The following is a 12,914-nucleotide window of genomic DNA, read 5'->3' on the forward strand; positions in this document are numbered from 1 at the left end:
TCATGAGGCCCGTGGTGAGGGCAAGGTCTGTTCCCCTCCCACCCACCCTCGTCTCCCCAGCTCCCCTCCAAACTCTGGGGACAGTTGCGTTCACCCTGGAGAGGAGGCTCAGGAGACCTGAGGGCTCCACGCGGCAGTTTCTAGAATGATCTTTTGAAAGAAGGAATCCAGTCAACAGCATCCTGTCTGCCTCACCCCCTTCAGGGGCTTCCCTCCGCTCTTGGGGTCCAGAGCAGACTTCTCATCAGACCTCTCAGCCCACCGATGGAGGATTTCTTTGGGGGATGCCAAAGAAGGAGGAGCCACGGGTCTCCATGTCGTTTGAGCCTCTCAGGGATGACGTCAGAGCCCAGGTGGCCTTACCCAGTCCTCGCATCCCTGATAGCGGGTAGCCCCTTTGACCCGGTACTCAGCAAGGACAGGCACGTGTGACTATTTTAGAGAAACTTGCAGTAAGTGCCCTGGAGACTGGCATAGCATGTCCATCACCCCAGCAGGGACAAGCCACCACCGGGCTGTAGTCACATGGTGGCCACTACCAGGCGGTTTCCATGGCGAGGTCCAGCCTGGCTTCCCGCCATCCTCCTCTCAGTAGGCGCCTTCGTCTCTGGCTCGGGAAGTCTGCCCAGGTCCCCGCCAGGGACCGTCCGTGCGGGCTCCCCTGGAGGCAGGAGGAAGGGGAGCTGGGGGCAGTGGTCCAACACTAAGGCACGGTCCCGGCCACCTGTATCTCGTGGCTTTCCCCGCAGGTGTCTGCCCGGGAATGGGACAGAACAGAGGCTCAGGAGCTCCCAAAACGCAGGAGCTTCTGCCTGACTCTAAATATAGAAACTCTTGGCGGGAAATCACCAGGGCCCTCAGCAAAGACGCAGATGAGAAGAGGCTGCGTCGGAGCCTCAGGTGTGTTGCCGACTGTCCGGAGGACCAGGTGGCCCAGGAGGGACCGGAGGGGGGACATGAGCAGATGTGGGTGAGAGGGCAGGGACACAGGACGCGGGTTTGGTGGTTTTCTGCGTGAGCTGGAGGCCGAGGTAGGTGGGGAAGGTAGTTTTTGTCGGTCTGGATCGCAGAATCACCAAGGTCAAAGCCAGAAGGGGCCTTGCTGACCGCTCACCGATCGTCCAAACCCAAGCGATTTCCCAGGGCGTGATGGTGGCCAGGGCGAGTCAGGCCAGGCTGCAGTGTCTTGGCTCCTCACAGGGTGTGTGTGGTGCGCGCACGACCAGGCGTGGTGTCTTAGGGACGTCAGGGGATTGATCCGCTCTGAGTGCCTTTGAGAAGCTCGCCCTCCCTCTTCCTGTTTTTGTTCACATAAACCCAGACTCCTCACTATTAGTTTGGGGCCCAGGTGGCCTGTTTATAACTACCTGGGACACAGTTTATGTGACATTTCAGTACATGGGATAAAACCCACTTACCCCGCTTCATTATGAAGTGCGGATCCTGGTTCTAAGATCTGATCAGGTTTGTCTACAATATAAACTGAGGAGTGAGGTGCACCTGGAGAGAGCACGGCCATCTCAGCGCTAGGAACCATCTCTCCCACTGGAGAAGCTTCAGTTCAAACTGCAGGTCACTGAGCCATTTCTCACTGACTTTAAAGTTCAGGTCCGCCCCTCACTCAGGGCCAGGGCCTCTTGCTCTAGAGACCAGAGCTGCAGTGGCCACCTGGAGGGTCCAGGGTGGCAGGATCCAGGAGTCCCCTTTGTGTGCCTACTACCTGGAGCTCAAGGGCAACCCTGGATGCTCCACGGGGAATGTTAAAGGACACACACACACACACACACACACACACACGAGTACTCTACGTGGTAGCGATTCCGCTCACTCTTAGGTGCATAACTTAAAGAAACTTGTGTGAGGGCACAGGAGAAACCATGGGACTGCTCATAGCAACATTTCCTATAAGAGAAAGAGAAAGATGGAAGGGAGGAGGGAGAAAAGGAAGAATGAAGGAGAGGAAAAAAGAGGGAAAGAGAAAGAGAAAAGGGAGGGAAGGAAAGAAAGGAAAAAGGAAATGAATGAATAAAGGGGAAGTGTCTAAATGTCCACCAACAGAAGAATGGGTGTGATATGTCCACACGATGAATATTATATAGCAGTGAAAAGGAAATGACTAGAATAGCACTGGCCTGCAGAGATGAAGCTCAGAATTTCAGTGGTGAGCAAAAACTGTGTGATGTGATTTTAAAAAGCCATGAAAACCCAGTACTCTACGGTGCTTGGGATGTACAGGTGTATGTAGTGGAAATTATAAAGGAATGCGTGGGATCAGGAAGCCAAGCTCAGGATCCAGGTCTCTTGATAAAGGGGGCTTTGGCTGTAGTTAAGCGTCATTAAACTTGGCAGTGGTCTAAGAGGACTCACTGAATGCCTTTTTTTATGCTTCTAAAATATTAAGTAAAAGGGGGGAGAAAAGAGGTACACGAAGCTGCTCACCCTGTTGGAGAGTCTTTATTTATCACTGCAAGGTTTTTGCTCCAAAGTGCGACACCAGACGTGGGACCACAATGTCTCATGCGTCTTTTTGTGCTTCAATTCATGACGGCCACACACACACACAACAGATTTGACGACAGGAGACACTGAAGGCAAAATCAACAGCACGTGGACGAGGTCTCTTGGGGTGGTCCCCACCCCAGTGTGGCTTAGGCTGCGGCCGCCTTCCCGCCCAGACTCCTTCACATCCCAAAGGAATTGACCCTGGAGAACCCCCCTCACTCTCTCCGCCTCGCTCCGGCAGGACGATTTGTCATCCAACCTGCAGCAAGTCCTGCCTCAGGCTGGAGTGACGGGAGGCAAGACCTTGGCGATCAGGTCCTCAACATGTCCATCCGGATCGGAGAGGTTGACCCCAATTCCTTAATCCCCAGGCCACCTCTGTGGAAGGACCAGGTCCCCCTGTGGGTACCAGTTCAGCTGAAAGGGTCTCGCTGGATCCCCAACTCGGCTTCACGGCCCCCTTAGAAAATGCTCCAAGCAAGGTCCAAGCGCTCCTTTCCAAAATGATCAGACCTGCTCGCGCAGACTCAGCCGCTCATTCGGAAGTAAACTGCAGATGCCGGGTACGAGTCAGCCGGGGTGAAGACGGCCTTCTTATTTGGCAGGTGACATCTGTGGATAATTTAAAATTCACCAAGAGGGAGTTTTGGTGAAAGAGCACAGCAGTGCCGTGGTCTTCTTTTGTTCCTTACATTTCTGTGGAGAGCTGTGGCTCGTCCTTAGTTGGAGAGTATATCAATGTCCTGAATGTGCAGGTCCACTAAGATGACTGGTGTCCTTCCCGCTGACAGTTCCACCAGGTTTGCTCACTGTTCTGCAATCACAGGGTCTCTTTCCAGCTCCTCCCATCCACCCATTCTTCCTTCATTAATTCATTCAACAAACCCGGAGCTCCAGTGGACAGCTCTATCCTGGGCACGTGGTGGATGCTAGTGAATGCCCAGACAAAACCCCCAGAGTTGGCCTTCCTTCTGTACATCCCTGCTGGGCCGGGGGGTGGCTGACACGGAGATGTCCTGTGGTGGAATGCCACTCCCCATCAGGGGCAACCCTTAGTTTGAATTCTGGAAAACTAAACCTTTGGGGTCCAAAGAAATGCATGGAAGACTGTGGGTGGGATGGACACCCAGGGGCCAGGGGTCCTGTCCAGCATCCCTCACATGTCCTGATGGGGGTCCAAGGTAGGTGTATAGGGAAACAAACCCCAGGTTTCCTGATTTTAAGTCCAAACCTAAACTTTTGTTTTTGTTTTTGTAGACTGGAGTAGCAGATGTTACCAAGAACAGAGTGGGCTCAACTCTCACTGACCTGGGGAACATACTGGACTCTGTTTGCCATTCCAAGCAAAGGAGACCGGGGTGGGGTGGACGCTGGGCCTCAGAAACACACCTTAGGGAAACACGGATGCTGCCTCACCTCAAAACACTTGGCAAGGGCAAGGTTCCCCACTATCTGAAAGACTTGCCCATGGAAGAAGGATTAGGGGCTTTTCTGGTTTTCCAGAAAAACAGAAGCTATTTCAGATGCGTTTCTGTTTCTGTATAGAAAGAGCAGATCATGACCAAAGGTTTCAGGTTTGCTCAGATTCTCAGGGAGAGTTGAGAATGGCCGGCCTCGTGGAGGAAGGAGACCCTGATTCCGTCTGGAAACCCTCCTGTAGCTCAGGGAACTGGGGTAGCCCTGAAGTCCAGAGTCTGGAGTTCCTCTAGAAGAGGCAGAATCCATGGTGGTGGAAACAGCTGCGAGGTTCTGGCACTTTCTGAGGGTTTCCACTGCCAACTCGAGGTGAAAGACAGTGATCTAGCGTCAAGATCACGGCTAGATCTGTTTTTAGCCAACAGCTTTTGGACACCGTCTCCTCTGTCACATCCCAGGCAGACAGCTCCCACGACACTGGTCCTGTTTTCCAGACAGCCACGCTGAGGTTCTGAGGTCAGTGATGTCCACAGAGCACCCAGGAGTCCGGTTCCCCGTGAGAGCTACAGCCACTCAGCAGGTGCATTGTTCAGACTGGATCAACAATGGGACATCTGCTGGGGATGACCAGGTCGACCTGCTGGTTATTTACCATGACAGTGGAAGTCCCCAAAACAGAAGGAGGGAGGGAGGCACAACTGGAAAAGAGCTTGTGTCCTTTTTAAAGTTGTCTTCCAACCCTACTTTCGTGTAGCCGTGTAGCCGGGTGCAACAGATCAAGTTCTTTCTTCCCGGAGTGGCTGGAAGGCTGAGCAGGGGGCGGGTCTGTCTCACGGGGTCACTTTGGTGATGCTGGTGGACATGGCAACTAACACTCAGTCAACATGTAGTCCAGGGGACCCGCAGGGGATCCCATGAATACTTTGTGAGGAAAGGGTTCCCCAAGTATCACATAAGCCGATCTGAAGATAAAACAATAAAGTTCTTCAGCTAAAAAAACAACTACACACAATGCCGTCCAAGAGCAGAATCTTAAAAGCACAGATTTTAAAATTAAAATAAATTAAAAACAGAGGATATCTAAGTTCACTCTAAGTTGAGGAGTCCGGCATTGATCTGGGTGCCCCTGGACCATCAAGGGCTGGCTGGAGCTGTCTGGAATGTTGTAGAAGGATCTCTGCAGCACAGTCAGGTGCTGGTTGAAGGTGAAGGCGCCTGGGCGGTGGCCGGGGACACTGATCTGGGACGCCCCCAGGCAGCCGGGGATCTGCTGGTGATTCTTCATGTACCAGTGTCTGAGAACCGCTGGTCCCTGCCTGGGGTGGGAGCTGGCGAAGGTGTCACTCACCCCGATGACCTGATGGATGGGTTGATACGGGACGATTTTCTTTATATTATTTTTCAAAATGCTTTATTTTTAAAAAGTGACCATCTTCTTTGCACCCAGAATTCCTCAGCTAAAGCTTCCCCGCCCCTGGCTCACCTCACCTGCAACACCTGCCTGCGAGGTGCCCCTGGTGCGGGACTCTCTCCATGACACAGATGAGCAGATCTGCCTGCTCAGTGTGGCCCTAACGTCCCATTTCCACACACTGCCTGGCTGGCTTTGTGATTCTTTTTTTTTTTATATAAAAACGGGAGTGCGGTGAGAGGGGAAGGGTCCTGGGCTTTGCAAACACATCTGTTCTGCCTTCTGAGCACAAAGGAGGGCGGGCACAAGGGGAGCTGGCGAGGACCGAGGACCGTGGGGCTGCAGGACCGGGCTGTGCCCCGGGAGGCTGGGCTGGGGGCCCTACAGATGCAGCTGGTGCCACATGGCAATCTGCCTGCGGGGGTTTTTGAGCATCTCCTCCCAGTGGCTGCGCTCCGAGCCAGAGGCATGCAGGCCCAGGCTACAGTGGCCCAGGGCCCAGCTCTGGCCCGCCTCGGCCTGGCTCAGCACCTCCAACTCCACGCTGGACGCCCTCAGCAGGTGGTCGGGCAGCTCGAACATGATCATCTCGTTCCACACGGGGTTGATCTTGTGCTTGGCCCGTTTTGTCTGCTTCTTCTTCAGCTTCTGAGCCTGGTGCTTCAAGGTCACCTTGACAGAGACATCTGAGGAGGGGCAGGGAGGAAAGAGAGACAGAGAGAGGCCAAGTGAGCTCCCGGGGTCCTCTCCACTCGCCCCCTGGGTCATGAGTTCCTTCAACATCTATTAAGTGCCCACCACATGGCGGGCACCGGTCTAGACGTGGGGATCCAGCAAACATGTCTGCCTCTCTAGAACTTTCTCTGAAGCATGGGAAACGGCCGATAGCGGTTGAAGATTCCTTATCCAAAACACTCGGGCCCACCAATGTTTCAGAGCCGGGAGGCTTTTCCGATTTTGTCATATTTGCATAGACATATCTAGATATCTTGGGCATGAGACCCAAGTCTAAACATGAAATTTATTTCAGTTTCATATGCACCTCATACACACAGCCTGAAGGGAATTTTATGCAATTTTTAAAATAATTTTGTGCAGGAACCAAGTTCCATGGTGTAGAATTTTCCACTTGTGCTTAAAGTTTCAGATTTTGGAGCACTTGGTAGTTTGGGTCTTTGGATCCGGGTGCTTACCTATACCATGACTTAGGATGCTGCTCATTGGATGGTCCCTATTGCGGCCTGGTAAGGTGCCACCAGGAGATGGATATGAAGTCACTTGCTCTGAGCCCGTCCATGTAACTTTGTATCTTTAGATCAAAGCAAGTCCAGAACAATGGCTCAGCTAGATTCTAAACTCAGACCAGAAAAGCAAAGCTATCCCCAGGTCTCTGTCCCCTTGAGGGTCCCTCCAAGCCATCTTGTTCATTATTGAGACAGCGGGTCTCCTGCTGCCTGGTGGGGTGCTCCCGCTGCCTGATGGGGTGCTCACCTGTGCTTTCTGCCAGTCTTCCTTTGAGGACTCCAGCTTCCTGTGGAAGGTGAAGGCACATGGCCTGACCCCCACCCGAGGCTCTGTCCAGTAGCGCTGTCCCCCAGGAACCCACCCATAGGTCTCCAGACAGCTCTCCTTATTTCATTAGTCAAGGTTCCGGAGCTAATGTGAGAATAATTGTTACTGTGTATTTATGGCTGTAATTATCACCCCCAGGTGGTGAGTTTGTTATTTCAGCAGAGAGATTTCAGAGACAAAGTGCTGAGCTATAATCGTTCTTACAGAGCTATAAAAGAGGGGGGGGGGCAGAGAACTAACTGGAGGGGACAAGGACAAAGCACTGAACTCTGACCTTGGGCTCCAGAATCTTCCAGCAAGCTCAACCCTTCTGATTTTATTCGCCCAAAATCTTTTGCTCAAAGATTCAGAACACAGTGGCAATTCTATCTTTGTATCCTTCTATAAATAGAGACTTATTTCTATCTTGTTATGAGCACTCGGATCCCAGTTCAGGAATGCCCTGCTAACCTGGGCTGCTCTCCTGCTCTGATAGGTCCCTAAGGCTTGGGATCAGCACTTTGGTCCCCAAGACTCAGGACCTGTGCTGGGGTATCTAGAAGGGAAAAAACAAGGCTTCCAAAATGTTGGAAAGGGGCCTCTGTGGATATGTGGGGCACAGATGCCCTAAGCCTCGGGCCTCAGCCTCACCCACACACCTTCTGCCGTCGCCCACACTCAGCGGGTGTGGGGGGGACAGCTGGCCAAGGCTGAGAACAGAGACTGGGGAGGGCGTAGAGTGCAATGTGGCTGGCGGAGACAGAGGACCCGGCCTTCCCCACAGCACCACCTGCCCCAGGGGTGCGTCCAGCCAGGCCTGGGTTCCCGACAGCCCAGGCGCTCCTCTCCCAGGATAGAGGCTGATTGCTGTCCTGATAGATCGCCAAGGTCGGGAGCCCCGGGTAGCTCCTACCGGGCCCAGGAATGAATGGATGTGGACTCCAAGAAGTGTGTCCTTCAAAATTAGTTAGCCCTTTAGGTGGAGGCTACATCTGAGGACGACTTGGAGGGACATGTAGGAGGATGCAGGCAGCCAGGGCAAGATGGCGAGGGAGGAGGCCGGGGGCAGGGCCGGAACAAAGGAGCACAGAGAGGGTCTTCTGATGAGGTCACCTCCCTGATTGATGAAAGTGCTTGTGGACACAAGCGGGGACCCAATCAGACAGACACTTCCATACTCATGCCTCTAAGTGGGATCCAAAAGAAAAACGGAGACAGACACATGGACAGGGGTGGGGGGCGCCAATCAATAATAGTGAGGAGCACATGGACAGGGGAGGAGGCTGGCCCGGAGGACACTCCAGAGACCATAAAAAGAACAGGTCAAAGCTCCCACACCAGACTCCCGGCTCCAGGGCCCCTTCTCTTTGGAGAAGTCTGTCTCTGTGGCTTTTGCAATAGACCTGCTGCTTGTTCGTCATCTCTGGGTCCTGTTCTTTTTATTGGGGTGGGGGGAGGGTTCCAGGGATTGAACTCAGGGGCACTTGACCACTGGGCCACATCCCCAGCCCTGCTTTGTGCTTTATTTAGAGACAGGTCTCACTGGTTGCTTAGGGCCTCACTAATCTGTAGAGGCTGGCTTTGAACTCGCGATCCTCCTGCCTCAGCCTCCTGGGCTGCTAGGATTACAGGCGTGGGCCACGGCGCCTGGCTTCTGCGTCTTGCTCAATTCTTTGCTGAGCGAAGACACTGTACCCAGCACCCCTAGACGGTAACGAATTGAGAACTGTGCTCCTGTTCTGCCTTCCTGCGTTCCGTCCCCATTTCCCCCGGTGCCCCCACCTACACACCCCCGGTGGCAGCCTCGGCCTCCCCCAGCCTTACCCTTCCCCAGCAGCTCCCGGGCCTGGCTGGAGTGCAGGTTCTTGGCTTTGATCAGCACCACCAGGAGGCGGTTGGCGGCCGGGAGGTAGCTGATGGACAGGAGGACCTCTCCAGCTCCTGCGGACGGCTCCTGCGACACAAGGGGGCATGCGGGAAGGGGTCACTCTTGGCAGTGACCTCTGGCCCAGCCACCACTGCAGAGGCCGGGGTCACTGTGGACTGGAATCCCACAGGCGTCCTGCAGCCTCTCCTGCGGTCGGGAATGTGAGTCATAAAGTCAGTGCCCCACAGGTGCGACTCCATCGACGTCCAGGCCCAACCTACCCCAGAGCAGAGCTACCACAGGGACAAAGCCCCCCCCCCCAGTTCCTGGGGTGCCTCTGGAGAAGGTTTAGGGCTCCCGGGAACACAGTCTGAGAGTCACTCGGTGACAGTGGGGCTGGTGGGCAGCAGGGCGTTGGTCTTCCGTTTCTTCATTTGAAAAGATGACAGCAGCCGACCCCGCAGGCCGGGAGACCATAAGGGAAATAAAAAGAGGTCAGTGCGACCCCAGGCTCATGGTGTGGGAAATACCCCGGGGACGATGGGCCAGGGACGCACTTCAGAGGGGACCCAGGTGCTCCCAGGAAGCATGGGAACCCACGGGTCCTGCAAAAGCAGCTTCCCAAGTCTCCGGGAAAGGCCTGGGAGGGCTTGCTGGGAATTTCAGCAAAGAAGGGCCCCTGCCAGGAGGTGGGGCTGTGGTGACAATGCCAGCCCGGGAGCTGGCAGGGAGGAGAGGGCGGGGTGGCAGGGCCAGCCAGGCACCAAGGCTCTATTTGAGCAGAAAGCAGGTGGCCTTTCCTCAAGATCCCCAGGGCGGCTGCCAGGCAGAGGAGGGGGGTGAGGGTTCTGGGAGGGAACAGGGGGCCAGACGCACCCCAGGTGGCGTGACTCTCCCTGCCCCCTCCCCTCCAGCTTCGGGGCAGCTCAGGGAGGCACCGGCTGGGTTAGCAGCCGTCAGAGCACCTGGGCTTGTCCCTCACCCTCAGCACACATGGGGACGTCTGCCATCTCCCGGGACATGGGCTCAGGGGGTGGGAATCAGCCTCCTCTGCTCACTGTGACCTCTGCAGCCAGGGGCTGCCCGTCACCAGGTGACACCACGCCTATGGTTCATGACAGAGAGCCGCTCCTCTACTCACCCACCCGCGAGAGGCTGAGAAAGTTGTTTGGCTTCTCCAAAAGTGGGTTCCCTTGCCAGAGACACAGGGGCGGGGCCCGTTTAGCAAGCGTGCATAAAGCACCCACTATGTTCTCAATGCCACGATTAAAACACAGTCAGCCTCGGGGGAGCCTGCATCTCATATGGGAGGAGGCAGGAAGGATGAGGGGGTAACCTGGGGCGGGGCCCAGTGCCGCTGGGAGGAGGAGGGCCAGGGATGAAGTGAGAACACGGGTGTGGCAAGTCCTCACTAAAGGTCACAAACGATGACTCTCACGACCTCTGTCCAGACTCCCCTTCTTAACAACCCAGAGCGAAGCTCCGTGAGGCTGGGAGGACAACTCCAGAGTCAGCCTGGGCCTGAGTTCCAGTCCTCCCACTTCCTCCCTGGGTGGCCTTAGGCAAGTTGCTAAACCTTGCTGGGCCTTCATTTCCTCATCAGTAAAATGGAAATAGGATCATTTCTACCTGATGGTGTCAGGAGGATTTTGTTTTTCTTCTTTCAGTGCTGGGGACTGAACCCAGAGGCACTTTACCACCAAGCTACATCTCCAACCTTTTTCTTTTTAAGTTTTGAAAATCAAGTCTTACTAAACTAATGAGGCTGCCCTGGAACTTGAGATCCTCCTGCCTCGGCCTCCTGAGTCGCTGGGACCCCATGTGCAGCACCCCAGCCAGGTTTTAAAGATTTAATCCCCTCAGATTCATAGCAGCACCTGGAACCCACCACGCACGAGGGACTGTCTGCTGTGGCTGCGGTCATTGATTCTTGTGGAAGAGCAATCAGTACTTGCTCAGCTGAACAGGGGAGCCTTATTTTTGGGTGAACAGGAGGCAGCTGGGCTTGGGGGAGCTCTCCACCTGCAGACTCAGATCCCCTGTCTTGGGTCACACTTTCCGCTCAGCACGACCCCACTGTGATCAGTCATGTGACAAAATGACTTGGGAACCTTCGCAAAGACCTGAATCTCAGCCAGTAACATTTGTGAAACCCTCCCCGTGTGCTCTGGGCCCTAAGGTCACCACGCATCCCCAGCACTTGGCACTTAAACGTCACAAGAAAACTTCAAAGGGAAGAGGCCCCATCCATCCTGCACAACCCTCAAAGGAAGCTGATCTTGTCCCGCTTCAGGCCCAAGAGCCTGGTGCTCGAGGCCAGGCGGCTCGCGGGCCTGGCTCTGGCTAGGAAGTAGCCCAAGGACTCGGAGGAGGCCTGGTCAGCAAGGGAAGGCCAAGCCCGAAACCCGCAGAGCTGGCCTCCTGCGTGGACAGGCGGCCCCTGCGAGGCCCGGGGACTGTGGGCTCCTGGCCAGGGGCAGCAGAGTTCTCCCAGGGTGGGCTGGGGACAGATCTCCCAACTGAAGATCACCTACAGGGTCCAGGGTGGCCTGGGCTGTAGCCCCAGGTGACGGTGCTTCATCCCACTCGTCCCCAAGACCAGGGGAAGCTGCGCTACTTTCTGGTGTGTAGGTAGCCTGGCCCTGCCCGCCGTCTGCACTGCAGCCGGAGGCTCCATCAGAGACTGCCCCCGAGTCCCTGGTGACAACAATGACCCTCTCTTCCTCTCCTGGTCTCTCCACCTCCTCTTCCTCTCGGGCTCTCGATGAATCACTCAAGGCCGCCCTTGGAGTGGGACTCACTGAGGTCCTCAATGACGCACCTACCGCTCTGGGCCCCGCGTCTTCCGGCCAGACCTGGAGCGCGGCTGGCACCTCCGTTAACCCATTCTGGCCCAGAAAAGTAAAACTGGGTGGGAACAACCCCCGGCTTCCACCACTGGGTTCATCAGCCAGAACCCTGCACCTGCACCTGCAAGGGTGGGCGCTGGCCGGCCTGGCCTGGGGCTCTGCTTCACACACCCGAAGAGGACTATTCTAGAATATTCTAATGATCAGCAGTGATGATTATCCGGATGCATCAGCAGACTCCTCTGTGGTATGGCCTGGTCCCCGGCCCCTGGCATGGGGCAGGGTGCCCTGTGGGAGCAGGGCAGGGCGTTTGTGGCATGAATGAGAGCTACTGCTCTTCTAGGGGACCGGAGAGAAGAAAGGACAGGGCCCGAGACTCTCCTAGACGGCTGACTTTCAGCCCTTTGGGGCGGTAACAAAGCCTCAGAGCCCAGCGGGGGACCCTGTGTGTCTCCAGAGAAAGCAGTCGACTAGCTTAATAAATAGGAGTGTCACATCTCCTCCTGAGGCCCCGTCTGTGATTCCACACAAGTCCCAAATCACACGCTAATTAGAGAGAGTGCCTTGAAGCAGCCCGCTCCATTTGAGAGAGTGTGGTGGGGATCTTTCTGTCAGTTTCCTCAGCCTGGGAGGAAAGAAGGTGGAGCAAAGAGGAGGGTCGTCAGCGGGAGAGGGTGGGAGAGGGTGGGAGGTGGCAGTGGCCCGGCTCTCTCGCCTGCGGTCAGGTGTCTGTCAGGGAAGGCGCCTGCGGGTCACACCTCGTGCTTGTCGGGTGCCCGCGTGGCTGGTGACGTTGCAGGATTCACAGCTGGAAAGGCCCAGCTGGAGGCTGAGCTGTGCTGGGTCCTGCCTGGGTGACCCGGGCAGTTCCCTATCCCTCGGTTGGTTGATCTGGGAGGTCAGAGGGGGACCTGGACCCTGCGGTGCTCAGACATAGCAGCCAGACGACCAGATTCAGCACCGCAGCAGCAAGCCCGCGAGGGAGGCCCCGATGGTGACCTCTGGGGCTTCGCGGGCCTCACAGTCTCTACCCAGTGCAGCAGATCCCTGGTGGGGACCTTGACCCGGGGCCCTAAGTTCCCTCCACTGCTCCCCAGCCCTGCCCGGCCCTGACCCCCTGCTGCCCGGGCCTGTGGGGAAGATGGTTTCCTCTCCCAGGAGTCCCTCTGCAAGGTGCTGGCCTCTCAGCCCAGCGCGAACACCACTTCACACAGCCCTTCCAGAACTCTCCATCAGACACCGTGGTCAGCCTCCTCCCAGATGTCCCAGGATTCAACACACGTCAGAGATCCTTGTCCTTGTCATCGTCAGGGGTCTG

At 55.8% G+C, this 12,914-nt stretch overlaps 1 protein-coding gene across 1 annotated transcript in view; it reads right to left on the reverse strand.

Annotated features, from left to right (window-relative positions):
- Positions 1-2,438: 2,438 nt before the first annotated feature.
- Syt13 (synaptotagmin 13) overlaps positions 2,439-12,914 on the reverse strand; it is a 44,851-nt gene continuing 34,375 nt past the window's right edge. Inside the window, exons 5-6 of the mRNA XM_046456570.2 lie at positions 8,705-8,834; positions 2,439-6,015 (exon numbers count right to left, since the gene is read on the reverse strand). Coding sequence (XP_046312526.1) covers positions 5,711-6,015; positions 8,705-8,834 — 435 coding nt within the window. The 3' untranslated portion in view covers positions 2,439-5,710. The remainder of the gene's footprint in view (positions 6,016-8,704; positions 8,835-12,914) is intronic.

The sequence above is a fragment of the Marmota monax genome, unplaced genomic scaffold, assembly GCF_021218885.2.
Source record: "Marmota monax isolate L192 unplaced genomic scaffold, Marmota_monax_Labrador192_F-V1.1 WCK01_AAM20220418_F8-fsc00047, whole genome shotgun sequence".
Taxonomy (NCBI): Eukaryota; Metazoa; Chordata; class Mammalia; order Rodentia; family Sciuridae; genus Marmota; species Marmota monax.